This window comes from Terrapene carolina, unplaced genomic scaffold, assembly GCF_002925995.2.
Source record: "Terrapene carolina triunguis isolate 2854851 unplaced genomic scaffold, T_m_triunguis-2.0 Scaffold95, whole genome shotgun sequence".
Taxonomy (NCBI): domain Eukaryota; kingdom Metazoa; phylum Chordata; order Testudines; family Emydidae; genus Terrapene; species Terrapene triunguis.
In genome coordinates, this window is record NW_020664446.1 from 17331072 (window position 1) to 17354813 (window position 23742).

The 23742-nt window shown below is 41.0% G+C and overlaps 1 protein-coding gene across 1 annotated transcript in view; it reads left to right on the top strand.

Moving 5' to 3' along the window:
* PLPP4 (phospholipid phosphatase 4) overlaps positions 1 to 23742 on the top strand; it is a 101078-nt gene that overhangs the window by 12851 nt on the left and 64485 nt on the right. The window contains exon 2 of the mRNA XM_024216990.3: positions 23403 to 23511. Within this exon, the coding sequence (XP_024072758.1) occupies positions 23403 to 23511 (109 nt within the window). The remainder of the gene's footprint in view (positions 1 to 23402; positions 23512 to 23742) is intronic.

A 23742-nucleotide genomic window follows, 5' to 3' on the forward strand; every position in this document is an offset into this window, starting at 1 on the left:
AGCAGGGAGGTACTGAGAGAATGAAAGGAAGGGAGAAGGAAAAGGTATGGTCACCAACAGAAACCAAATATCGTTGTTTATCTCCCCCCCTATTGTTTCAGTTTCTCATTTTATAGCCAACAAGACGACAATATACAAGTAAAGTTGGAGTGTGCGCTGATTTATCAAACGATCTGTGAACATTAAGCAAATGTTCTAGGGAATTCTGAGAGTAATTTGGTTGAAAACAAGGACTCTTTGAGGTATAAGAAAAAACAAACATTAAGAAGTCTCAACAATAAAACTTTTTGGCTGTTTGCAGTATATTTTGATTAATTATTAGTGTACTTGTGTGATTAAGTCTTTAATATGAATTATGTTTTTCAGATAGTTCTGAAGAATAGAAAACTGCCTGCTTTGACTTAATCCACTGGCAGAACAATGTCTTATGAAATCTTCTACTGCTATGTCAGCATTATAACTGCTTAGGGTTGTGTTTATTCTTCACAGAGATTAAAGGGACACTGTTAAGTAGCTTAGGCCCCAAATTAAGTTTTGTCCATAAAAAGAGTGCGTGGGCAACAGTACTTAACATAAATCAAGAATTGATGCATAGAATGAAAAATAATTCAATACAAATATTAGCTGGTAGGATGAGGAATAAGGTTTTACTTTCTTAGTATCTGTGCCTACCATTATTATTAGTTATTTCTGCTACACCAGTGCAGGGATGATACATTGGGCTAGGTGCTGTACATACACATGGTGAGAGAGAGTGCCTGCCTCAAAGGGCTTGCAATTAAATAAGACAAAGGGTCAGAGGAGGAAGTATGATCCTCGTGTTGGCTGAACTAAAGCACAGAGAGATTAAGTTATTGCATAAAGTCAGTCAGGAAGTCCATGGCACAGCTAAGAATTGACCCAATATCTCCCTGAGTTCCATGGCAGTGCCTTACCCACAAGGCCATTCTTCCTCTCTATTAGCATGTCAGTCATGTACAGAATCTTGTAGGAAGAAAACAGTAAACAAGACCTAAATTAAAAAAAAAAGAAAAGCCTTTGAGGTCTTCTTTATATATCATAAAAACAAGCAAACAAATAAACAAGAAGGCACAAACCCATTCTCCCTCACCCACTTTCCAGGTCATGTGCACAACTATGGCCTTGGCTACACTCAGGACTTCTCAACGCTGCCGCGGCTGTAAGTACTCCACCTCTCTGAGGGGTGTAGCTTGCAGCGCTGCGAGCGAGCGTGCAGCGCTGCAGGCTCTGATCACACTCGCGCTTTACAGCGCTGTACTCACTGCGCTCGGGGGGGGGCATTTTCACACCCCTGAGCTCAGCAAGTTGCAGCGCTGTACAGCGCCAGTGTAGCCAAGGCCTATATCTTGATGAAGGCCCAGAATTAGGGATACATGAGTTAGTTTGGGTAAAATAAGAAATAACCAGAACTTTTACCCTAAATTTTACCATTTGCTTGTTTTAATCTTTGCCCCCACCCCCATTTGTTTTCATTTTTTTTGCACCTCTGCTTTCCCAGGCTCTCACCAGGTCTGGAAGCAGAAATGTCAGGAGTAGTCTTAGAAGATTTCCAGCCTGATCTTGTTGACTTCAGATGTGATGAGAATCGAGATATGCATCTGAACTTCCAGATGCTATACCAAACCAAACCTCTAAACTCTTCCCTCAGCTGGAGCTCACGCCCCTCTCAAGGCATACATCCTGCTCACATGGGGCATGCTGCTTATGGTTTATTGGCAATTCAGTGGGTACAGATATATATCCCTATTCAGTAGTGAGCTTTAATGTTCCAGACTCAGATGTACTTGAAGGATGAGGGTTATTTTGTTACTTGCCAAATGAGCAGTACATATTTGCTGGAGGAAGAGCTAAAACGCCTTTATGAGATTTCAGCCCATTTTCCTGTTCCTTCCAAGTTTTAGACTATAGCCCAACATAGACCGCCTGTTACAGAAAGGAAATGAGATAGCTGTGGGCTATTTATTTATTGCTGTCGATTTTTCTCAGTGGATCAGTCTGTCGTGATTAATCTCAGATAATTCTGACACTTGGAAAACATCAGATGTTTGACAGACTTTAGAGCAGGGGTCGGCAACGTTCGGCACGCGGCTCACCAGGGTAAGCACCCTAGCGGGCCGGGCCAATTTATTTACCTGCTGATGCGGCAGGTTTGGCCGATCGCGGCCCCCACTCGCCGCGGTTCGCCGTCCCGGGCCAATGGGAGCAGTGGGAAGCGGCGCGGGCGAGGGATGTGCTGGCCGCGGATTCCCGCCGCCCCCATTGGCCCGGGACAGCGAACCGCGGCCAGTGGGGGCCGCGATCGGCCAAACCTGCCGCATCAGCAGGTAAATAAACTGGCCCGGCCGCTAGGGTGCTTACCCTGGCGAGCTGCGTGCCGAACGTTGCCGACCCCTGCTTTAGAGCTACACTGTCCCCTGTCATGTGTTTTGATGTTAGGACTCTGGGTTGTAAAACACAACAGTCGATGATTTCAATTTACTAAAGCATTTACCTCATATCATCCCCATAATGTCTGTGCTATTAAGCCCATTATTAGGCAGCCACAAGCACATGAAATTATATTATGTATCACCTGATCAAAATTAATTGTAATTATAATTATTATTATAAAAGGGGAGCAATGACTGTTCAGAGTCCATAATACATTAACTCATCCCAAGTAGAATTCAGTTAACAATTTTTGCAGACATTTAAGGTCTGTAGTAGCTCTCAACCTTTCCAGACTACTGTTCCCCTTTCAGGAGTCTGATTAGTCTTGTGAACCCCCAAGTTTCACCTCACTGAAAAACTACTTGCTTACAAAATCAGATATAAAAATACAGAAGTGTCACAGCGCACTATTACTGAAAAATTGCTTACTTTCTCATTTTTACAATATAATTATAAATCAGTTGGAATACAAATATTGTACTTACATTTCAGTGTATAGTATATGGAGCAGTATAAACAAGTCATTGTCTATATGAAATTTTAGTTTGTACTGACTTCGCTAGTACTTTTTATGTAGCCTGTTGTAAAACTAGGCAAATATCTAGATGAGTTGATGTATCCCTGGAGGAGCTGAATGCCAACATGGGGATGTTTTTATTTTAAAATGATTCTTACATATTGAGATGAACAGGAAGCAAATGATGCAAAGACAGAATTAAATAGGTTAAAAGAAATGACATTAGAATAAAAGAAGCAAAGAGAACCAAAAATATGAGAATTGGACCAGTTCTGCAGTATTTTTTCCTATTTCTTCATAATCACCCTGTCATCTGCTACCTTGTTCAGTGTAGCATTATCCAAGTTCCCCCTGCTTCTTCCTTGTCACTTTGATCATTATCCTCTATAAGGGTGAAACAGCTATGAAAAGGTCCGAGTAAAAGTTCTCTAACTCCCACATAAGAAATCTCTTTTGCTTTTCATTGAATAGAGGTTTTCTTGGTCCAGTTGTTTCCCTTTGTACACATTGGGAATAATGATACTTAGCAAGATACAGTGCTATTCATGTTCCATATGCTTACGAAACATTAGCTAATTAATAGGAAGAGCTTCTAGGCTTTAGGAACTCAGATTCTTTTGGCACATGTTAAGAAATGTTAGATCCATGTCAGTGAAATTATCCTGCTGTGTTTATCAAATGTACTTGTGTGGTTAATGCATGGCCATTTAACCATTGCCTTTTCCTAACATAAGAATATTTCCTCTTAGGCTTGATAGGACTGTATGAATGCAATCATGTAGTCAGATTGGAATCATATTCTACGGCTTGAGAAAGCAGGGGACTTGTAACTTGGTGTTGAGAAACCTCACACTGAATTATTAAACTTCCGGCTGACATTCTTTCATAAAGATTTTGGACAGAAATAAAACTCAGCCATTCACCTTTAGAACCTTATTTGAACTGAACTTTGTCAAAAAACAACATAGAATGCCCCTTGAAACTTTCCAACTCCCATTCCTTCTGTGTTTGTGTAGGCGTGGCAGGTCCTGAGACAAAAGATCCAATCTCCAGGCACAGATCTAAAGGCAGATACTTATTATTATGTACTGTATGTATTATCTTATGTATCTATTATCTGTTAAGCATCAGGAGGCCCAAACACCATATCAGGACAGGGACCAGTAGCTAGATACTGATGATAGATACAAGAATGGGGATCAAAAGGACCACCATCATCCACAGTCTGATCAAGAACTCCATCTGGCTTGCATCACCGGAATAGCCTTCTGGCCCAGTGCTAGTACAGTTCACTCCTATTAGGCTACTCAGTGAAACAGACCAGACAGTGAAAATGAGGAGGAATGGCCATTGAGATGTAGAAGATGACCCATTCCAAAACATACACCCAGTATGTGAGTTGAGGGACAAGGCCAATTTGGAAAACCTGCTGATAAGACTCTCTCAAAGTCCCATTGTCTTTCTACCCTAGTCCAGTGCTTAATTTGTGTCAGGGCTTGCCAGGGCTGAGGCCCGGCACCTCTAGGCTTGGCATATCAGTTATGAAAATAAAAAACTTGCTTGAGCCCCGGCACCTAATTGCTTCAGCTCCGGCACCTCTTTCATTACAAATTGAGCACTGCCCTAGTCCAAACATCACCTCCTTCAGACAGTTATCAGGGCATGCCTTTCTGTCCATCTGGGAGATGGGACAATTGTGATGATCCACACTTAGCAATTGAGTTGAGTGAGCTTCAGAGGGCTCTGATAGCTGAGAACAGTGTCCAGCTGTAGGATCAATGGACTGATGGACTCGTAAGACAATACAACCAGCTGTTGTCCACAGCCATTGATGCGCTGGCCACTATCAACCTCACAGATCGCCTGTGTTCACAGATAGCTCACGTCAGCTAAAGCGTAGGGGCAGGAGATTAGAATGATGATGGCATAAGGCCCAAACCAGATATGACTGACAGCAACAGAAAACTCCTGTGGCTGCAAGCGGTTTCAAGAGTCCCAACACTGACCTTACAAACTCCCAATCAGTGGAGATGTCCTAGAATGTTGACTAATCAATCCAGATTGCCTGCAATGATTCCCAGGCCCAAGTCAAGTTGGTGGCGAACATGACACCTGCCCTGGAAACATCTGACCCAGTTAATTTTCTGTTCCCCTATTTAATGGATACACTATAACCACACACCAAACATTCTCCTCTTGGCCACAAAATAACACAGATGACTTTATTCCATTTTTTTATCAGCTTTGCCAGTTACTTTGGGATATGCTCATTTATTAGGGTTACTCTTCTCTGTGTGTGTGTGTGTGTGTGTGTGGGGGGGGGTTCTGTACTGTACTTCTATCAATGTACTGCTTGTGTCACTTGTGTTCTCATATGGAGTTCTACTTCTCCCTGCTGCAAGTTCCCACCCAATGGAGCTATCCTGCAGGAACTAGGTTCCCCAGGGCTGGGTTCTTCCAGCCTCAGAATCAGACTAACACGCACGCATGCGCACACACACGTGTGTCTGGGAGGATTGATTTAATCAGCACTCCCAAGCTGACCCCTTATATGTCCCTGGACTCAGTAAACTGGGTTGAGCAGCGCTTTCAAGCTGTCACCCTCATAGGCCCTTAGACTCAGCAGGCTGGATCAAACAGCACCTCCAAGCTGTCACCCTCATATGCCTTCGGTACCTCACCGGAATAGAGCACGCCTGAGCAGGCTGGGTTGAGCAGCACTTCCAAGCTGTCACCCTCATAGGCCCTTGGACTCAGCAGGCTGGATCGAACAGCACCTCCAAGCTGCCATCCTTATATGTCCCTGGTGCAGCACGTCTCTATCCCCACTTTCATGTTACAATTGTTTTGGTAATAATACACTTGATGAGCAAACCCCACAGGATTTTTGGGCTCTGCAGGGATCTTGTAGCTTAGGTACGAGGAGTGTTGCTGCAGAGCGAATGAGGAAACCAAAAAACAGCCTTGGGGAAGGGGGGAGAGAGAGAAGCAACCAGCTTAAACATGAAAGTTATTTATTGCCAGGTAATAACCATAGGGGAGCCAAACAAACAAAACAGTTATAATATTAAATCTAACTTAAATTTGATTATAAAAGTCAGGTTTAGAAAACTATAACTGATCACACAAGTTAGGGTCAGAAGGCTATACCTAGAGAGAAAGACAGAAGAGAGAGAGAGAGGGAGAGGGAGCTGGGTTCTCACCACTCCATGAAGCTTGAATCGATTGGGGGTCCCAGGTAGTGGTGGTAGCTGAGGGTCCGGAGTACTGGAGACAGGTAGAGCCCCCAGCATGATCAGTCAGGAGAAGATGAAGTCCCAGTGGAACTGATGCAGATTTTGGATCCAGGCATCAGAACACTTACTTGAGCATGGTAGGAGTTTTTGTAGAGAAACAGCAATGGTTCAAGGGAGAGCACTAGATTTGTTTATGTGTAAACAAGGGAGTATACCAAAGTTGTTTTGTTCAGGCTAGACCATGGAAGCTGATTATTCCTGGCTTTCTGCGGTGTTCCTTGGAGGGAGCTCACAATGCAATTAGGGAGCTTCACTATTTTGGATACCAATAAAGGATTTATTACTAGAATTGGTCTGAAAACTACTGAGCTGGGTGTGTGCAGGAGTGGGTTCATTGACATCTGGAGCAGAGATCATGCAGTGCTTTCCTGCTTTTCTGGTCCCAGAGTTCCATGCAGTTCTTGCCTTGGAATCTCTGTTCTCCATTCTGTATGCTAATGGTGATGCCTCCTTGTTCCATCTTTGATGCAAATGAGGCTAGGGGAGTTTCCTTAATTCTGTCATCCTTATCCCAAGAGTTTAGGTGTGTCTCCCACTGCCTTTTCATTGCTTTTTGTAAGCCTTTCTTCTGATGCAGATTTGGTTCAAGCAGAGGCTGGGTTGTGTGTGTGTGGGGTGTCTTTCGTGAGTCAGACAGGCTGGGTACTGGGCCCTGCTTCCCCAAGAACACATAGCTGCTAGGTAACATCTACATTCCCTTTTTAATGGCTGTGTGGTTTAAAACTCATGTTACAACTGATTTTAAATAGAATTTTAATCCAAATGAGGTTCCATAAATGTCAAGGTCTAGTGGGGTACTGGTGTATGCACTGATTAAATTTAGCGTGACCGCCTCTGATTTAAAGCATTGAAAAGTCTTTGGCATCAACTGCAACCTATTTATCCTAGCCAGATCCAAGCCTTGAAAACCAGCATTCTGATTTTCAGTGGCATTAAATAAAAATATTCCTAGCAACTCTCTTACCTTTCCATTCCTTGATTAGCATAGGAACAAATTGCTTTTATAGTCCTTCACCCCCAGTCCCCAATTCACTTCTCTTTTTGTTCATAATTGTTTGATGCTTTCCCTATTGATTTCCTTCAAACATCTCCTGGGCAAAAACATGCTGAATTTTTGATGTTTTAAATGGAGCAAAGTTTGGTGCTACAGAGGAAACATTGTTAATTTTGTATAAACACTGTAAGGTCACTGCAGCTTATTTATTCAAGATACCCAGGAGAGTGTGAGGATTGCAAATTATTGGGAGGCTGAGTAAACACAATTTCTCAGTAATAAAAGATCATCTGATCACTAGTCCAGGGCCACATCTTAGAAAAGTTTACTGGTCTTGAAAACATCTGTACCAGTCTGTTAGCTATATTCCTGTCACAAGGCGCCAGTGAGCAGTGCGGCCTAGCCTGTTGTCGTGGTCTCTCCAATTAAGCCTAAATCCTTCTCTGTGCTGCAGCAGCGTCAGTGGTGCAGTGCCTGTGCAACTTTCTTTCCCACACGGTTTTAGCAGCTAATTGTTGTTATTTATTATAGAGGTTGTAAGCTTTTGAGCTTACACAGAGCTCTTCTTCAGGTCTTGGAAACTTACTCTGACTCTCCAACCGCACAACCCTAGTTGTCACCTACTGCCCCTCGTTGGAACCCATACAGGGTATCGTCAAACAATTACAACCTATACTCATTGGGGACCCCATCCTGAAAGAAATTTTCCTGAACCCCCTCTTCTGGCCTTCAAACAACCTCTCCAAGCTCATTATCAGAAGCAAGCTCCCCATAGACTAGGACACACTAACTTAAAGTGGCACCAGACCCTGCCAGAACAACAGATGCAAAACCTGCAGACACATCTCCACTGCTAGAATGATCAATACCCCTCACAACATATCTTTGAAGATCCATAGGTCCTACACATGTCCATCACAATGTGTAGTGTACCTCATCCAGTGCACTAAATGCCCCAATAACAACTATGTGTATGAAATCAGACAATCACTATGCTCTCAACTGAACTCCCAAAGGAAAATTATAAAAGACAAAAACATCATATCACCTGTGGGTGAACACTTTTCACAAAGCAATCACTCTATATCTGACCGATCAATCCTCAAAGGAAACCTGCACAACACTTTCAGAAGATGAGCCTGGGAGCCTAAAGTCATAACTTTGTTTGACACTAAAATTCATGGACTGAATAGAGACACTGGATTTATGGCTTATTACAACAATCTATAACCCATTAACAATCCCTCCTGGCTCCTCCCCACCTCCACTTTCCTCCTTATGTCTGGAGGGTTGTTAACTCACTATTTTATCTTGAATGGTCCCTTGAAACATGTGTTAACTACTTATGCTAAATAATCTGTTCCATCTTGTGTTTAGCTGTGACGCTCTGAGTAAGTTTCCCAGACCTGAAGAAGAGCTCTCTGTAAGCTCAAAAGTGTATCTCTCTTGCCAATGGAAGTTGGTCCAATAACAGATTTAAAATTTTTATTAAAGCTAATGTTAAAAAAAAAATTATATAATACATAGGCTGAGAAAAGGGTGTCTGCCTATCTGGGTATAGTGCTTAGATTATCCACATATTACCTCACCCACCCATTCAGTGGTAGACAATTGAGATAAACGACTAGATGACCTAGCCAAGTGATTCCTTGTTGGTATCACAAAAGGAGTGAATGTTTGGGCTCAATCCTGCAAGATACATTCTGGCCCTGATACATCAAAGCACTTAAGCATGTGCTTAACTTTAAGCTTGCACATCATTTTGTTGGACTCAGTGAAACTACTCACATGCTTAAGTGCTTTGCTGAATTGGAGCCAGAATTCTCAACATGTTTAGGGGTCAAGCCCTAAATAGGGAAAAGGACTTTGTGGACCAGCTCAGGAAAGGCATTATGGTTTTGATACAACTCCCATTGACTTCAATGAAAGTTAGATCAGGCCTTATATCAGTGTTTTCTCAACTGGTGGGTCACAATCCCTTGGCAGGTCACAAAAGGCAATAAGGGTGGCCACAAGGCATTGCACATGTTGTTATAATCTAAAGCAAAGAAAATCATACTGCCCCACACTTACCCTTCAAGATCAAATATTCTCTGTCAACCTCTTGAAACACATACAGAAATAAGTGGAGTAAGGGGTTGCCAACCTGAACAGGTTTGGAAACATTGCCCTGCAGGTATGGGGAGAAGCATGGAATTGTGGGAGAATCAGAACCGCTAAAGTTAAAGATAAAAGGAAATGGCATAAAGCAAGCATTTTGAGCTCTGTCTGCTCACAAGATATAGGACCTTAAAAATACAATCCGCCCACACATGCTGCCCTATTGGCCATTGATCCAAGATTGGTTATAAGAAGTCCTGTACTTTGCAGCAGTGTGATTTCCGGTCTCTTCTTTTCTGTTGCTATCCCTATCAGTCATAATAAATACCAGCCCATAATCACAGGGTCACCATGAATAAAGTGAGGCACCAGGCTTTTCGTTTCTGGAACAATAAAAACAATTTCTGAATTATCTTCATACAGTGTTTCTGATTAATATTAAATAGCCATGTCCCTGAGGACAAGCAAAGCCAGTAAAGTTTCACATCAGGATTATAGACTGATAATGAAAAGTGAGAGTAAACATTGCATATCACTGTGTTTGGAAGTATATAATGCAGCATTTTAGCTATTAAAATGAAGGAGACAAAACTCCCTTTGAATCAATATAGCTGTTTCTTTATCTCCTTTCAGTGCAAGTGGAAATTTGATATTTATTTAACCTATTTGTTTCAGTGCAGCTATAATGTGTTATAACAACAACCTTCTGTCAAATAATCGAACAATACTTCACAAACATTAATAACGGAATCCTCACAACATCCTTGTTAAGGGATAGATATAATAATGCCCCATTTTATAGATGAGGGAACGGAGACACTGAGAAGTTAAGGCCAACATTTTCATACTGTGATACCAGTCAGTTGTGGATACTCCACAGCTGTGAAAATTAGACCCCTAAGGCCTTGTCTACACTGCCACTTTACAGCGCTGCAACTTTCTCACTCAGGGGTGTGAAAAAACACCCCCCTGAGCACTGCAAGTTTCAGCGCTGTAAAGTGGCAGTATAGACAGTGCACCAGCGCTGGGAGCCAGGCTCTCTCCTAGCGCCGGTGCCGTGACTACACAGCCAATCTTCATGCTAGTGAAGACATACCTTCATTGAGGTGCCCAAATACAGACTTAGGTGCTTAGCTTTATGCACCAAACTTTTGGCCTAAGGGACTTGAGCAAGGTCTCATTGCAAGTCAGTGGCACAAAGGGAAAGGCTCTCTGACGCCCAGTCCTGTGCTTTAATCACTTGGCCAAGCACCCTTTTCCAAACTAAATAAAAGTTTAATTGATTTAAGTTTTATTGATGGTGTCAGATTTCTTTTAATGAGATTACAGATCATCAATAATAATAAGACCTTAGTCTTTTCATTGTACTTCTAACATATAGTTCTCTTTTCATTTGCTTCCAGCTAAGGAATTCTTAGTCTCCCAAATGACTGCATAAAAATCTAATTAGAGGCAGAGCTCCCTCCTGAGACTAACCTTTATGCTAATATAAAGTCAGGTTATCTCCCCAACGGTGACAACTGTTCAGCAGCATTTTAGTAGCTTTGATAGAATTCTTCCAGCTTCCAGGTGGCAAGCAGAATAGCAGTGATAAACTACAGTCATCACTTCTTATCTTGCCCTGCCACTGCCCCAACTATCTACTTCTGCTCTGTTAACTCCCCTTTACATCACAGCCACAGTCCATCTCAGGCATTTAATATTTGCCCTTTATTTGCAGAAGTCCACAAAGTGACCAACCCTCCTTCCAAATAAATCCCCAAATCCCTGTTTCCTTGAGTAAATATTAAATGCATAGAAGAGGTGATATTTTGATACTATGAATGAAAAAATCTACAGTTATTCAGTAGGGAGGTGGACAAATAATGTCGTATCAGTACCTTTTAAATGATTATTTTGGAGGGGACTACATGTTGCAGCTGGAGGGGATGATTTAGTAATCCAAGCCTCACATTCAAATCCTGGCAACTCATTCCGTACAATGGAAAATAGAGTTCATTACAATTTAACAGCATTGGCCTGCTAAACCCAGGGGTGTGAGTTCAATCCTTGAGGGGGCCACTTAGGGATCTGGGGCAAAAATCTGTCTGGGGATTGGTCCTGCTTTGAGCAGGGGGTTGGACTAGATGACCTCCTGAGGTCCCTTCCAACCTTGATACTCTATGATTCTATAAGGTTCCATCTGCTCTGCAGACATTAAAGATCCCAAGGCATTTTTTCTAAGAGTAAACATTTGCCCAGTGGTCTTTGGCCAGCATTTTCCTCTCTCCCCACCTGTTGCCCATTGTGCATGTGTAAAAACTCACATGCATCCTGTAATCAAATAAACCCATACAAAACCTCCTTGACTTCAGGGGGTTCCCCCCACATGGATCCAATTGCAGGATAAGGGTCACAGTTTGCAAAACAGTTTGAGGTTAAAGATGTGCTCTAGATGCTTTTATTATTACATTCAACTACTGAAATGCACAGTGGTCGTGAAAATATTCAGGCAGAGAGGTGTCCATATAATCCCTAATTCACTGAAAAGGTAATGAGTCCAATACATTGCTAGTCTTTGCCAGTAAGGTAAATATTGATATGTTAACTCATCCTGAGAGTTATGAAGAATATTAGATAGCCAACTCATTTTCAAAGAGTGAATATTTATCTTTATTTTAACTGGTATTACTCTAATTTCCATTCTTTTATTTTAAACAGCCTTCTTATGTTTTATGTGAGAGATTCATTGACCTTTGTAATTTTGCTGTTACCTCTCTGGAATTTAGTAGGGCATATAGGGAACTATATTCAAAGCAGTTGCAGGCTTAGATCCACTTGCCTACAGGTATTGCTTAGAAGAAAGGAGATCTAGTCTCTCTTGGTATTTGAGGATAAAAGATTAATCAGCAACAAAGACCTGCCACAACCACACCAAAAAAAAAAAGGGGGGGGGGGATTTCATTCCTATTTTATTTTTACATTACTCTATTTCTAATGTTCTTTCTTCCTTTCTCACTTAGTATCTGGCTGGACTTCCTTTTGTTTCTCAGCTATTGTAACAGGTGGGGAGAGGAGGGGAGAAAGAGTGGGCACCAGATTGCACCAGGGGAGGGAAAACAGGAATATGAACACTCCATTTCAGTCACAAAATAAAGGCTTCAAAGTAGAGACAAAAAGGCTTGTGCTGCCTGTGGCTCACAGTCAGTAAAGGGGAAGCTTCCCATGCCTTGAAGTACATGAAGTACATGAGTGGCATCTATGAGTAGTAGACCCATCTGGCCTCCTCAAATTCTCAGGAGCAAGCCCTTCAGTCCCCTTCCTGCTGGGTTTATATCCTCTGGAAACAGAGCTGCCTATTGACAATTACCTTTATAACTCCATCAGGAGCTTAGCAACCTAATTGGTGGGAGCTGTGGGAGCTGCCTGGGCCAGAATCTTAACCTGTAATTTACCAGGCATCATGTTGAGCCCATCCATTCTCTGAGTTACTATTACTAGTTTTATATATACTGATATATATGATACTACCCAGAGGGATACCATTTTGATGACATTATTTTATGATGTAGACATCTCTCTGTAATTCCTTTCAGAGACTAGACTTTATTTCCTGACATCCAATCACATTATCTGGGGTCAGGGTGACAAAGGTCATATGACAGGGATATTCCCCAAACAGTTCCTTCTGCTTTGGCTTGTTCAGCTGCTAAGATTGAACTTGGGTTTGCTTCTCTTTGTGTTTTGCTTTGTTGGTTACTATGTGGGCAGGCGTTACATCTTCCAGTGTAGGAGCACTGCCAATACCATCCTGGATAGCAAGAACCTGGTAGCCAGTGTCCTCACATGATTGGGATCAGTATCCATTGACTCAAGTGACTACCATTATGCTGTCCATTAAGAACTGGACTGAGACCAGCAGATTCCTCTCACATAATTCACCAAACAGCACATCACCACTTTCATTCCCTACCCATCTGGGCAGAAAGAGGAGCCAGCTTGGTATATCATTTTTAGTCTTTTGTACCAAACACTCCTTCACCTGAGCATTTTTTTCTTGCAAGGTGCAGTAAAAGATGTTACCTCACCCACCTTGTCTCTCTCTAATATCCTGGGACCGACACGGTTACACCTATGCTGCATATAAGTATAGGCGTAGTTTGACTTCTATGTTTGGGGGAGGGGCAGCTCCAGCCAGGCCAGCTGGGGGAATTCCCAAAGCTTGCAGTTTGGAGGGGCAACGTCCCCCACTCTCCCCCAAACTGCACCCATGCATACAGCATTTTTTCTTGCGCAGTTTATTTGTTTTAAATCCTCTGCCTTAGTCTATATCTCTTCATTCTGCACTTCAGATTCCTAAACTATGTTTTCTGGAGCAGTTTTTTTCTGGCTCCTGGACTCACTATCAGTGATGGCAGATGCTGTTCCATTCCTTTTTTGTTTCTCTCTTCTTTCTCGTCCTTTTCCTTTTTCACACCCAGTTCTTACTTTCCGCTTTTTTTCCCTCCCCCAATTTCTTTCTCTTTTTCTTGTTATCCATGTTCTCTTCCACCTCCATTGCTAGTCGTTTCCCTGCCTCCAATCCCTGCTCACCTCCATTGCTAGTCGTTTCCCTGCCTCCAATCCCTGCTCACCTCCATTGCTAGTCGTTTCCCTGCCTCCAATCCCTGCTATCTCTCTCTCCTTTTCGCCTGCTGTCCTTCTGACTTCACATTGGAGTCACTCAGCTGGACATAGCACCATAGGCAGAAGAGGAGGAACTAATATGTCACTTTGTCTTCCTGATTGACAATGGGCAGTGTTCACCTGAAACATGTTAAGCTCAACATCATGCACGTTCTGTAGGATAAGTAAGTGGATGATGAGTCCCAGGTATGCATCGGACACATGTTTTTAAATTGAAGTTGGAGGGGGACCTAGTTCCTCACCCATTTTTCTCTTGATATGAACTTGTTTGCTGGCAAATAAAACTCATTCACCTTTGTGAATATTTAATTATTCTGGAGTCTTAACTCATGTTAGTTTGTGCACTTATCCATTCAGAGTGGGATCCCTTACAGTACGCTGGAGTGGAAGCCTGGTCTTGTGGTTAAGAACATAAGAACGGCTATACTGGGTCAGACCAAAGGTCCATCAAGCCCAGTATCCTGTCCTCTGACAGTGGCCAATGGCAGGTGCCCCAAAGGGAATGAACAGACAGGTTATCATCAAGTGATCCAGGCCCTGTCACCCAATCCCAGCTTCTGGCAAACAGAGGCTAGGGACACCATTCCTGCCCATCCCGGCTAATAGCCATTGATGGACCTATCTTCCATGAATCTATCTAGCTTCCTTTTGAATCCCATTATAGTATTGGCCTTCACACCACCCTCTGGCAAGGAGTTCCAGATGTTGACAGTGGATTGCGTGAAAAAATACTTTCTTGTGTTTGTTTTAAACCTGCTACCTATTACTTTCATTTGGTGGCCCCTTTTTCTTGTATTATGGGAAGGAGTAAATAACACTCCCTTATTTACTTTCTCTATACCACTCATGATTTTATAGACCTCTATCATATCCCCCCTTAGTCGCCTCTTTTCCAAGGTGAAAAGTCCCAGTCTTCTTAATCTCTACTCATACGGAAGCCGTTCTATACCCCTAATCATTTTTGTTGCCCTTTTCTGAACCTTTTCCAATTCTAATATATCTTTTTTGAGCTGGGGCGACCACATCTGCACGCAGTATTCAAGGTGTGGGCATACCATGGATTTATATAGAGGCAATATGATATTTTCTGTCTTATTATCTATCCCTTTCTTGATGATTCCCAACATTCTGTTCGCTTTTTTGACTGCCGCTGTGCATTGAGTGGATGATTTCAGAGAACTATCCACAGTGACTCCAAGATCTTTCTTGAGTGGTAACAGCTAATTTAGACCCCATCATTGTATATGTATAGTTAGGATTATGTTTTCCAGTGTGCATTACTTTGCATTTATCAACATTAAATTTCATCTGCCATTTTGTTGCCCAGTCACCCAGTTTTGTGAGATCCTTTTGTAGCTCTTCTCAGTCTGCCTGGGACTTAACTATCTTGAGTAGTTTTGTATCATCTGTATCACCTCACTGTTTACCCCTTTTTCCAGATCGTTTATGAATATGTTAAATAGGACTGGGCCCAGTACAGGTCCCTGGGGGACACCACTATTTACCTCTCTCCATTCTGAAAACTGACTATTTATTCCTATGCTTTGTTTCCTATCTTTTAACCAGTTACCAATCCATGAGAGGACCTTCCCTCTTATCCCATGACTGCTTATTTTGCTTAAGAGCCTTTGGTGAGGGAGCTGGTCAAAGGCTTTCTGAAAATCTAAATACACTATATCCACTGGATCTCCTTTGTCCGCATGCTTGTTGACCTCCTCAAAGAATTCTAGTAGATTGGTGAGGCATGATTTCCCTTTACAAAAACCATGTTGACTATTTCCCAACAAATTATGTTCATCTATGTTAAGCTACTAGAGTGAGTGTCTGGAGAGCTAGGTTCAATTCCTGACTTTGCCACAGGCTTTCTGTGTGCTGTTGGGTGACTCAGATAGGGCTTGATCCTTCACAAAGTCAAGCGCCTCAGTTCCCATAGAAATTCATTACCTTTTGAGTTCTGATCTAAATTCACAAACATTTAGGGGATGGAGGTTTCATTTCCAAGAATGTTTGTAAAAAAAGTTTAAATCATGCAAATGCTAGCAGGAGGAAATATATGCAAATGTTCTCAGACTGGAAGAGTTACCTCTGGCCAGCTTGCATAGTTCTTTTTATTCCCACAAAGATTTGGACAAGTGCTTTTGATTTATTAATTTTGTGGTTCATTAGCTTTGGCTCTGTGGGTAAGGCAGCACAGCTAATGTTTCTAGGGTGTGTATTTTTCTGGCGCACGGGCATTTTAAAAATTGTATGTATGTATTGATTATAATAAATAAATACAGAAATAAATATGAATAGTGGACAAATTCCTCAAACTCCTGACAGGTTTGCAGGTAATTTTCAAATGGCAATGGACGCCTCTTGTTTATAAAGTTTAGGTTATTGAGTCAAGGAACAGAAAAAATAACATGGAGAAACTTTTTAAAAAGCACTTAAGTGACTTAGGAGCCTGACTTTCAATGAGGCTTAGACTGCTAAACCATTTAGAAACTTTTGTAAAATTTTACCTCATGTGACTCATCATGTGGCAGGAAATGCAAATATCAAGTACAGTTACTAATTTATGAATAAGCCATAGTGTATGTGAGTAGACCATGTGGTGTCCTATTGAAGTCAATGATTCGCTGCACTACACATTTCCACCAGTTATTAGGTGAACAACTGCAAATTCCAACCAGTTCTTGGACTATTTGTGAACAGAAAAAATAAAGATCTAAATTCATCAGAAGAATTATTCGCAAGAAATAATCTGATGAGCTCTAGTCATAGATTCCAAAACAAGAAGGGACCATTGTGACCATCTAGTCTGACCTCCTGTATAACACAGGCCATAGAACGTCCCCAAAATCATTCTTAGATCATATCTTTTAAAAAAACATCCAATCTTGATTTTAAAATTGTCAGTGATCCATGATGACCCATGGTAAATTGTTCCACTTGTTAAAAAATTATGCCTTATTTCCAGTCTGAGTATGTGTAGATACAAGTTCCATGCACTAGGTCATATTATACCTTTTCCTGATAAACTGAAGAGTCCAAGTTCCGCATGTAGATACTTACACCCCGATCTAGTCACCCCTTAACCTTCCCTCTGTTAAGTTAAATAGATAAACTCAAGGAGTTTAATCACTATGAGGCATGTTTTCTAATCCTCTAATCATTCTCCTGGCCCTTCTTTGAATGCTTTCCAATTTATCAACATCCTTTTTGAATTGTGGACACCAGAACTGGGCACAGTATTCCAGCAGCAGTCACACCAGTGCCAAATTCAGAAGTAAAATAATCTTTCTACTCCTACTTGAGATTCCCCTGTTGATGTATCCAAGGTATCGCATCAATTCTTTTGGCCGCCGTGTCATACTGGGTGTTTATGTTCAGCTGATTATCCACCACGACCCTCAAATCTTTTTCAGGGTCGCTACTTCCCAGGATAGAGTCCCCCATACGCTAAATATGGCTTACGTTCTTTGTTCTTCAATGTACACGTTTACATTTAGCCATCCTAAAACATGCAGTCTCTGTCCCTAGGTGACACAATTAATGTTTGGTATCTACAAGTTTAGTAGACTTTGGGCTCTTTTTGATCTCTCCCTGCCTTTGCACTCACTGTCACTCTCCTGAGATGTTTTCCTGCTTGCTGTTCTACTTTTATCTCCACTCTTTCTGATCCCAGAAACTTTTTGATGTCCCTGGTTCCTTATGACTTCACACTGCTGAATGCCAACACATATAAAACTTAGTCCTGCCTTGAGTGCAGGGGACTAGAGTAGATGACCTCTCGAGGTACTTTCCAGTTCTATGATTCTATGATTGCAGATACCCTATGCAGTGAATCTGAAACAATAAAAGGTTATGATTCAAAGAGCAACCCTAGTCTTTATTTGTGGTTTTTAATGCCAGTGGCAGTGGTTACAGTGGAGGCACAATTCCCAGATTCCTTGTGGATATTTTTGTGATGCCCATAGGAAGTTTGGTTAATTCTGTATCCCTGGATGGTTTTTATTGACAACGTTATTTAGGACAAACATTTTAAACCCTAATATCTAGCTTTAGGCTCTTAAATCCATGATTAGGCACCTAAGTACCAGTGGTTTCAGTTTTAGAAGTCCCGCGCACCCTTAAATCAAATTGAAGTCAATAGGGACTGTTGGTGCTCAGTGCCTTTGAAAATCAGACAACTTTTATTTAGGTGCGTAAATGCCAATTTAGGAGCGGATTGGTTAGACCATAAAGCTGGGATTTTCAAAGAAGCCTAAGTGAACTTGGCACCCAATTTCAGTTGAATTTTAATGAGATTAGGGTGTCAAACTCCTTTAGGCTTCTTCAAATATCCCAAGGGCTTGATCCAAGCCAGTGGGAGTCTTTCCATTCACTTAAGGCTTTGACTCAGGCTGTTATGTTTGAACATTTTGTCTTTTTGTCTGTTAGACTATTACTAACAAATGTTATACATTTTCCCAAACCTATAAAAGTACGGAAAGGGAGGGAAAGAGGAAAGCAAAGTAAATCCTATATTCGCTCATAAGAATAAAGTGTAAACTTTCTAAGTTACAGTCCAGGAAACATGAGATTTTCTTTATTCAAGGATGGATGTGGCTATGTTTTGATTTATGATACAAAGTATCCATTTTTCTTTGTGTAAGACCTGGCAAAAAAGATTATAGCCATCTATTACTAATATACATACTCATCCAAACTTGTGGTAGCTTAAGAATAGTAATAGACTGCACTATCAAACCGGACCAAGGAACATAAATCATTCATTATCAGGAAACTTAGGAAACCAGTGTATCCACATGATTGTTTAATAGGACATATGCATTCAAAGCTAGTGAATTCTTGGATCCTGTTGCCCACCGGTGATGTGAACTGGTATGAAAAATAATTGGTCTTTCTATATAAAAATGTGATTTTTTTTTTTCTGGTACAGTCTCTTTTTTTTCATTCCCTCTCATTCTATTGTTTCTTTCTTTATTGCTCACACAACAGCATCCACTTCTGCTTCCTTTTGTTCAGTTATGATTTTTTTAATTGATTCTTGTTCAATTTCAGCAAATTGCTTTACTTTTTGTTCATTATGTTCCAATGCAGTACTTGACCATATTTCATAGAAACAATTAAAGGGAGGCAAGATATTCATAAACAAATTTAATAAGCTGTGTGGACACAGCATTGTTATTACGAAATATATCATTATAATTGTTGGTTAAGTGCTGAGACAAAATTAAATCTGTCCTTAGAAGATTACAAAGATTTTGGAAGCTTAATAATCAGAAAATTCAGTTATGATTCCGACTAGAGCCAAAATATGCTAACATTATTTATTATAATTTGTTCTCTTTTGCATATGTAGTACTTTGCATTGCTTTTAAGGGGGTTAACTTTTATGCCTTAATATGTATTTGCAGTGTGGTTGGGTGTTGATTCCCATGAGAACTATACATTTGTTTTTCTTTACATTTGTTTAACTTCTCAAACAAATGTTTAATGAATACTTTTTGGTTTTAAGAGGAAAAAAGGAGACAGAAGGCAAAGAAGCAGAAAGCCCCCAAACCTTTAATTGTGCTGTCGTTTGTTCATATACCCAAATGTGTGTTTATATAAATGTGTGGTCTAATGTGACACATTTCAAGAAGTGCACTAATGCTCATACAAGTAGATGCACTGCCTTGAAGCATCAATGCACATGTATCCATTGGTCTTCATAGCTTGAGAAAATGCATCAAGGCCTAGAGTAGACATATCAAAGAGTGTGTCTATGCTTCAAGGCGTTCCTTGGCATGTCTGTCTTTTCCAATGCCTTGAAACACATCCTTGAGTCACTGAGACCACTAGATACACTGGGGAAGGTGTCATTTAAGATGTGACATTACAATAACTGCATTCGCTGAAATTCTAGCAGTAGCTTTTGTTTCATTGTTTGGCTATCCAGACACACGTGTTTGTCTATATATGTATGTCTGGATAAGCACTCTCAGGAGCAATCCTTGCCCTCCCCATGCCACTCCACTTTTACAACCAGGGGTGTGAAGTGCATTAGATATAGTAGAACTGTGATTCTTGGTGGCCTTCAACTTTCCCAGAATGACTCGCATGACCATACTGGTATCCTTTCCAAACCATATAGAACACCCTCAGCTGAGAATGCTTTACCTCCAACTCTCATGCATTTTGTCTTTGACTCTGCCTAGTAAAGAGAAGTTTACTTCTCCAGCTTGGCCACTGATGGAGACATAATCCCTGATATACTCATAGCAGCCTGCTGAGGAGGCAGGCAGCCACAGTCTGCACAAGCTGGCACCTTTGCATATTTTCAACATTCAGCCTCAGATGCGATGAGTTACAGTAATCCAGCGTGGGCATGACTAGCATATGCATCACTGTGGCCAGATCCGCAGTCCAGTGGGAGGGTGGCATTTCCTACAGAGCTGTGGGTGTGGGAAAGGTTTTTTTCACCACTGAGAGTAGGTCTTCATTGGAGCTGAGAGGTGCGAGTCCTATTTTGCAGAGATGTACCTATGATACCTCTGCTTGAGCTAGCCCTTAAAAATAGCCGCAGCTATGGCGGCATGTGCAGCCCCTTGGGCTAGCTGCCCCCAAAACAATCCAGTCCTAAACCCCTGGGTACATTCTCAGGTGGCTAGCCCATGTCGCTGGCTGTGCTGCTGTGATCACACTACCATTTTTAGGTACTATATCGAGCAAAGCTAGCATGGGTATGTCTACACATAGTGGGGGAGGTCTAGGTTGGATATTAGGAAACACTATTTCACTAGGAGGGTGGTGAAGCACTGGAATGCTTTACCTAGGGAGGTGGTGGAGTCTCCTTCCTTGGAGGTTTTTAAGGCCCGGCTTGACAAAGCCCTGGCTGGGATGATTTAGTTGGGAATTGGTCCTGCTTTGAGCAGGGGGTTGGACTAGATGACCTCCGGAGGTCCCTTCCAACCCTGATATTCTATGATTCTATGATTCTACACGAGCTGGAAATCACACCTTCCAGCTCAAATGTAGACATACCCTGAATCTACCTGATACTTGGCTTAACAATGTGTCAAACTGGACCCCAAAGCTTCGTTCCGCTTTGATGAATGGTCTGTGTGTGTGTGCGCGCACGCACGTATGTTTTCAACAGACAGGAGGACAGGGTCCTGGCTAGTTATCTGAATTTTTTTCACAACCACTAAGTAGCAGCGTTGTATCACAATTAGAGCTTCTTAACTGATCTTTTTCAACAGTAGCAAAGCGTGTATTTCTCAAAGGGGACTGCACACGTGTGTAGCACATGAGGAGTCAGAAGTTCTCAAACATAGCCAGACTTGAGTTATCTGAGCACAGAAAAATCATCTGTAAAATATTTTTACAACAAAAATCTTCTTCTTCTTAATCTGTTTAGCTCAAACAGTGAAATGGTATCTTAACAGACTTGATTAGGCCCTACCTAACCAACAAGAAAAATATTGTATGGAAAGTGTGTGTGGTGTTTATTTTAACCTTCGGGTGTCATTTGTCCCTTTGAAAATCTCCCACTGAAAAATCTTTGTCTTAACAGAGAACTTTTAAAATCTGACTTGAAGCAATTTTTGTACAGCTGATAAATTCAAAAGAAAATAAAATTTGCTGGAAACAATTATTTAATCCCTTTCTTTAAAGCAAAACAAAACAAAAAAGCATTTTTTAGAATGTCCTTTATTTGCCAGTTGTCCTACAGGGGAAAAAAAAATAAAAATCACCAGGCGCATGAGAAAGTGTGTTGTGTTTTCTAGACCCAGATTTCCTTTTTTTAGGAAGTAACCTAAAGGGAGAAGTTTTAGTATTTCTAGCCTTCTTAATGTTCTTGGGTTTATTGACCTTGATAATAGAACTGGCGGAATCCTAAAATCATTGCTATGATTCATTTAAATGGCCTAGTGTTCGCAGCCCTTTGAGAGAGTTTCTGGTTTTCTAAAGTATCAGCATTATTTCATTTAGTTTTTGGCCCAGACTCGTAAATGGGGCTCAATCTATTGTGTGCCACAAATTTGTAAATATTCTAGATTTCTATTCAAGCTTTTAAAAGAATGTGTGTGGTAGTGGGGAAGAAAACGAGGAAAGAGGATTCAGCCAACAAATTAAGGTGGGTTTTTTTTCTTTTTGCATATATTATTTGGCAGCCTTTATTGTATCGGGCTTTCTTGTAGCCTTAGTCATGATATTGACAAGAAGTTTCAGGTGGATTTCTGAAGGAGCTATGAGACCTGGATGAGATTTTCTGTTTCAGAAGACTTGTGTTCCTATGGCCCAGATTTACAAAGGTATGCAGATAGATGCCCGATTGGACTTACAAAAGTGACTAAGCAAGGTAGGTGCCTAACTTCCATTGACTTCAATTGGAGTTAGGAGCTTAAGCACTTTTGTACATCCCACTAGGCACGTAAATACTTTTATAAATGTGGCCCTACATTATTTTAGACTATCCCATTTCCTTCCAAATCCTGCTTTTCTTAGTTGGTTCACATCCCCACCTCCAACTGCATTCCCCAATTGTAAGATAAACATCCTTTCTTCCTCTTGAATTTTTCCATCTTTCTACCATCTCACTTTTGCCTTAAGATGAAGAGGTCAGAGGACATGGAGGAATGATATTAGACTGACATTTTGCAAGAGCTACAAATAAATCTAGACCTCCAGGTTGTCCCCAAAGTTCCGGAGGACATTTCTACCCAATGAAAGTATTCAGACTCTAAAAGACAACCAATCAAAGTTATCTGAACAAGAGAGAAGGGACTTACTAGCTTGACTTCAGTAATAGCTCTTTCCATTTTCAAAGGCTGGACACTGTCACTTGTCCATATTCCAAATCTAAAGAGCTCGCCAGCTGGGTCTTTTTTAGGGGACAAGTGTCTTTTGGAAAAGATGTTTTGTAAAGATTATCCTGTTCTTTCTGTCAATGGGAGAAATTCTCTTCATTGTATCTTTCTATCTGCCTAATGACTATAGGACTACTGTTTTTGAACCCCAAACTTTGTATCCCGAGACTTGACATTTGGATGCTATGACTTTTATCAATTAGTGTTTTTCTTTTTCTGTACATGGCACCTTCTTCCCCTGGTATCCCGTTCTAGTGTTGTACCTTGAGCAGAAAATAATGGTAATTTATCCCCTTGAATGCAGTTTAAGATACTCTTTAAAAAGATGCAGTTCATGCAATTTTCAGAACCATTTTGCTGAGTGTATATGTATGAAGGTTATATAACTATAACAGTGGTGTAGAGTGGCAATATGTGTGGATGATTAATGGCTGTAGTGTCCTAATTAGTTTGGGGGAGGGGGTCCTGCAAGGCTATTATTTCAATATCCATAATCTTTTTGAACTGGAAAAAATATCTTTTATTGTTATGTTTAGTTTTACAGAGTTTTTGGATCCATTCCAGAGAGTTATCCAGCCAGAAGAAATCTGGCTTTATAAAAATCCTTTGGTACAATCAGACAACATACCTACACGCCTCATGTTTGTAAGTACCAGAGATTTAATGGATCGTTTGACAGCTTTATGAACTGTAAACTAAACACACTTTCATTTGATAACAGGAAAACTTGTGTAACTATAGCCTGTTCTTTGGGTTCTGATTATGATAAGATTCAAAACTATGTAAGCCTGAACTTATTTATAATATGAGAAATGTTACAGAGCATGCTTAGAAAAAAGCAGTGCCGGAGGAGCAGAAGCACCATATTCTGAATTC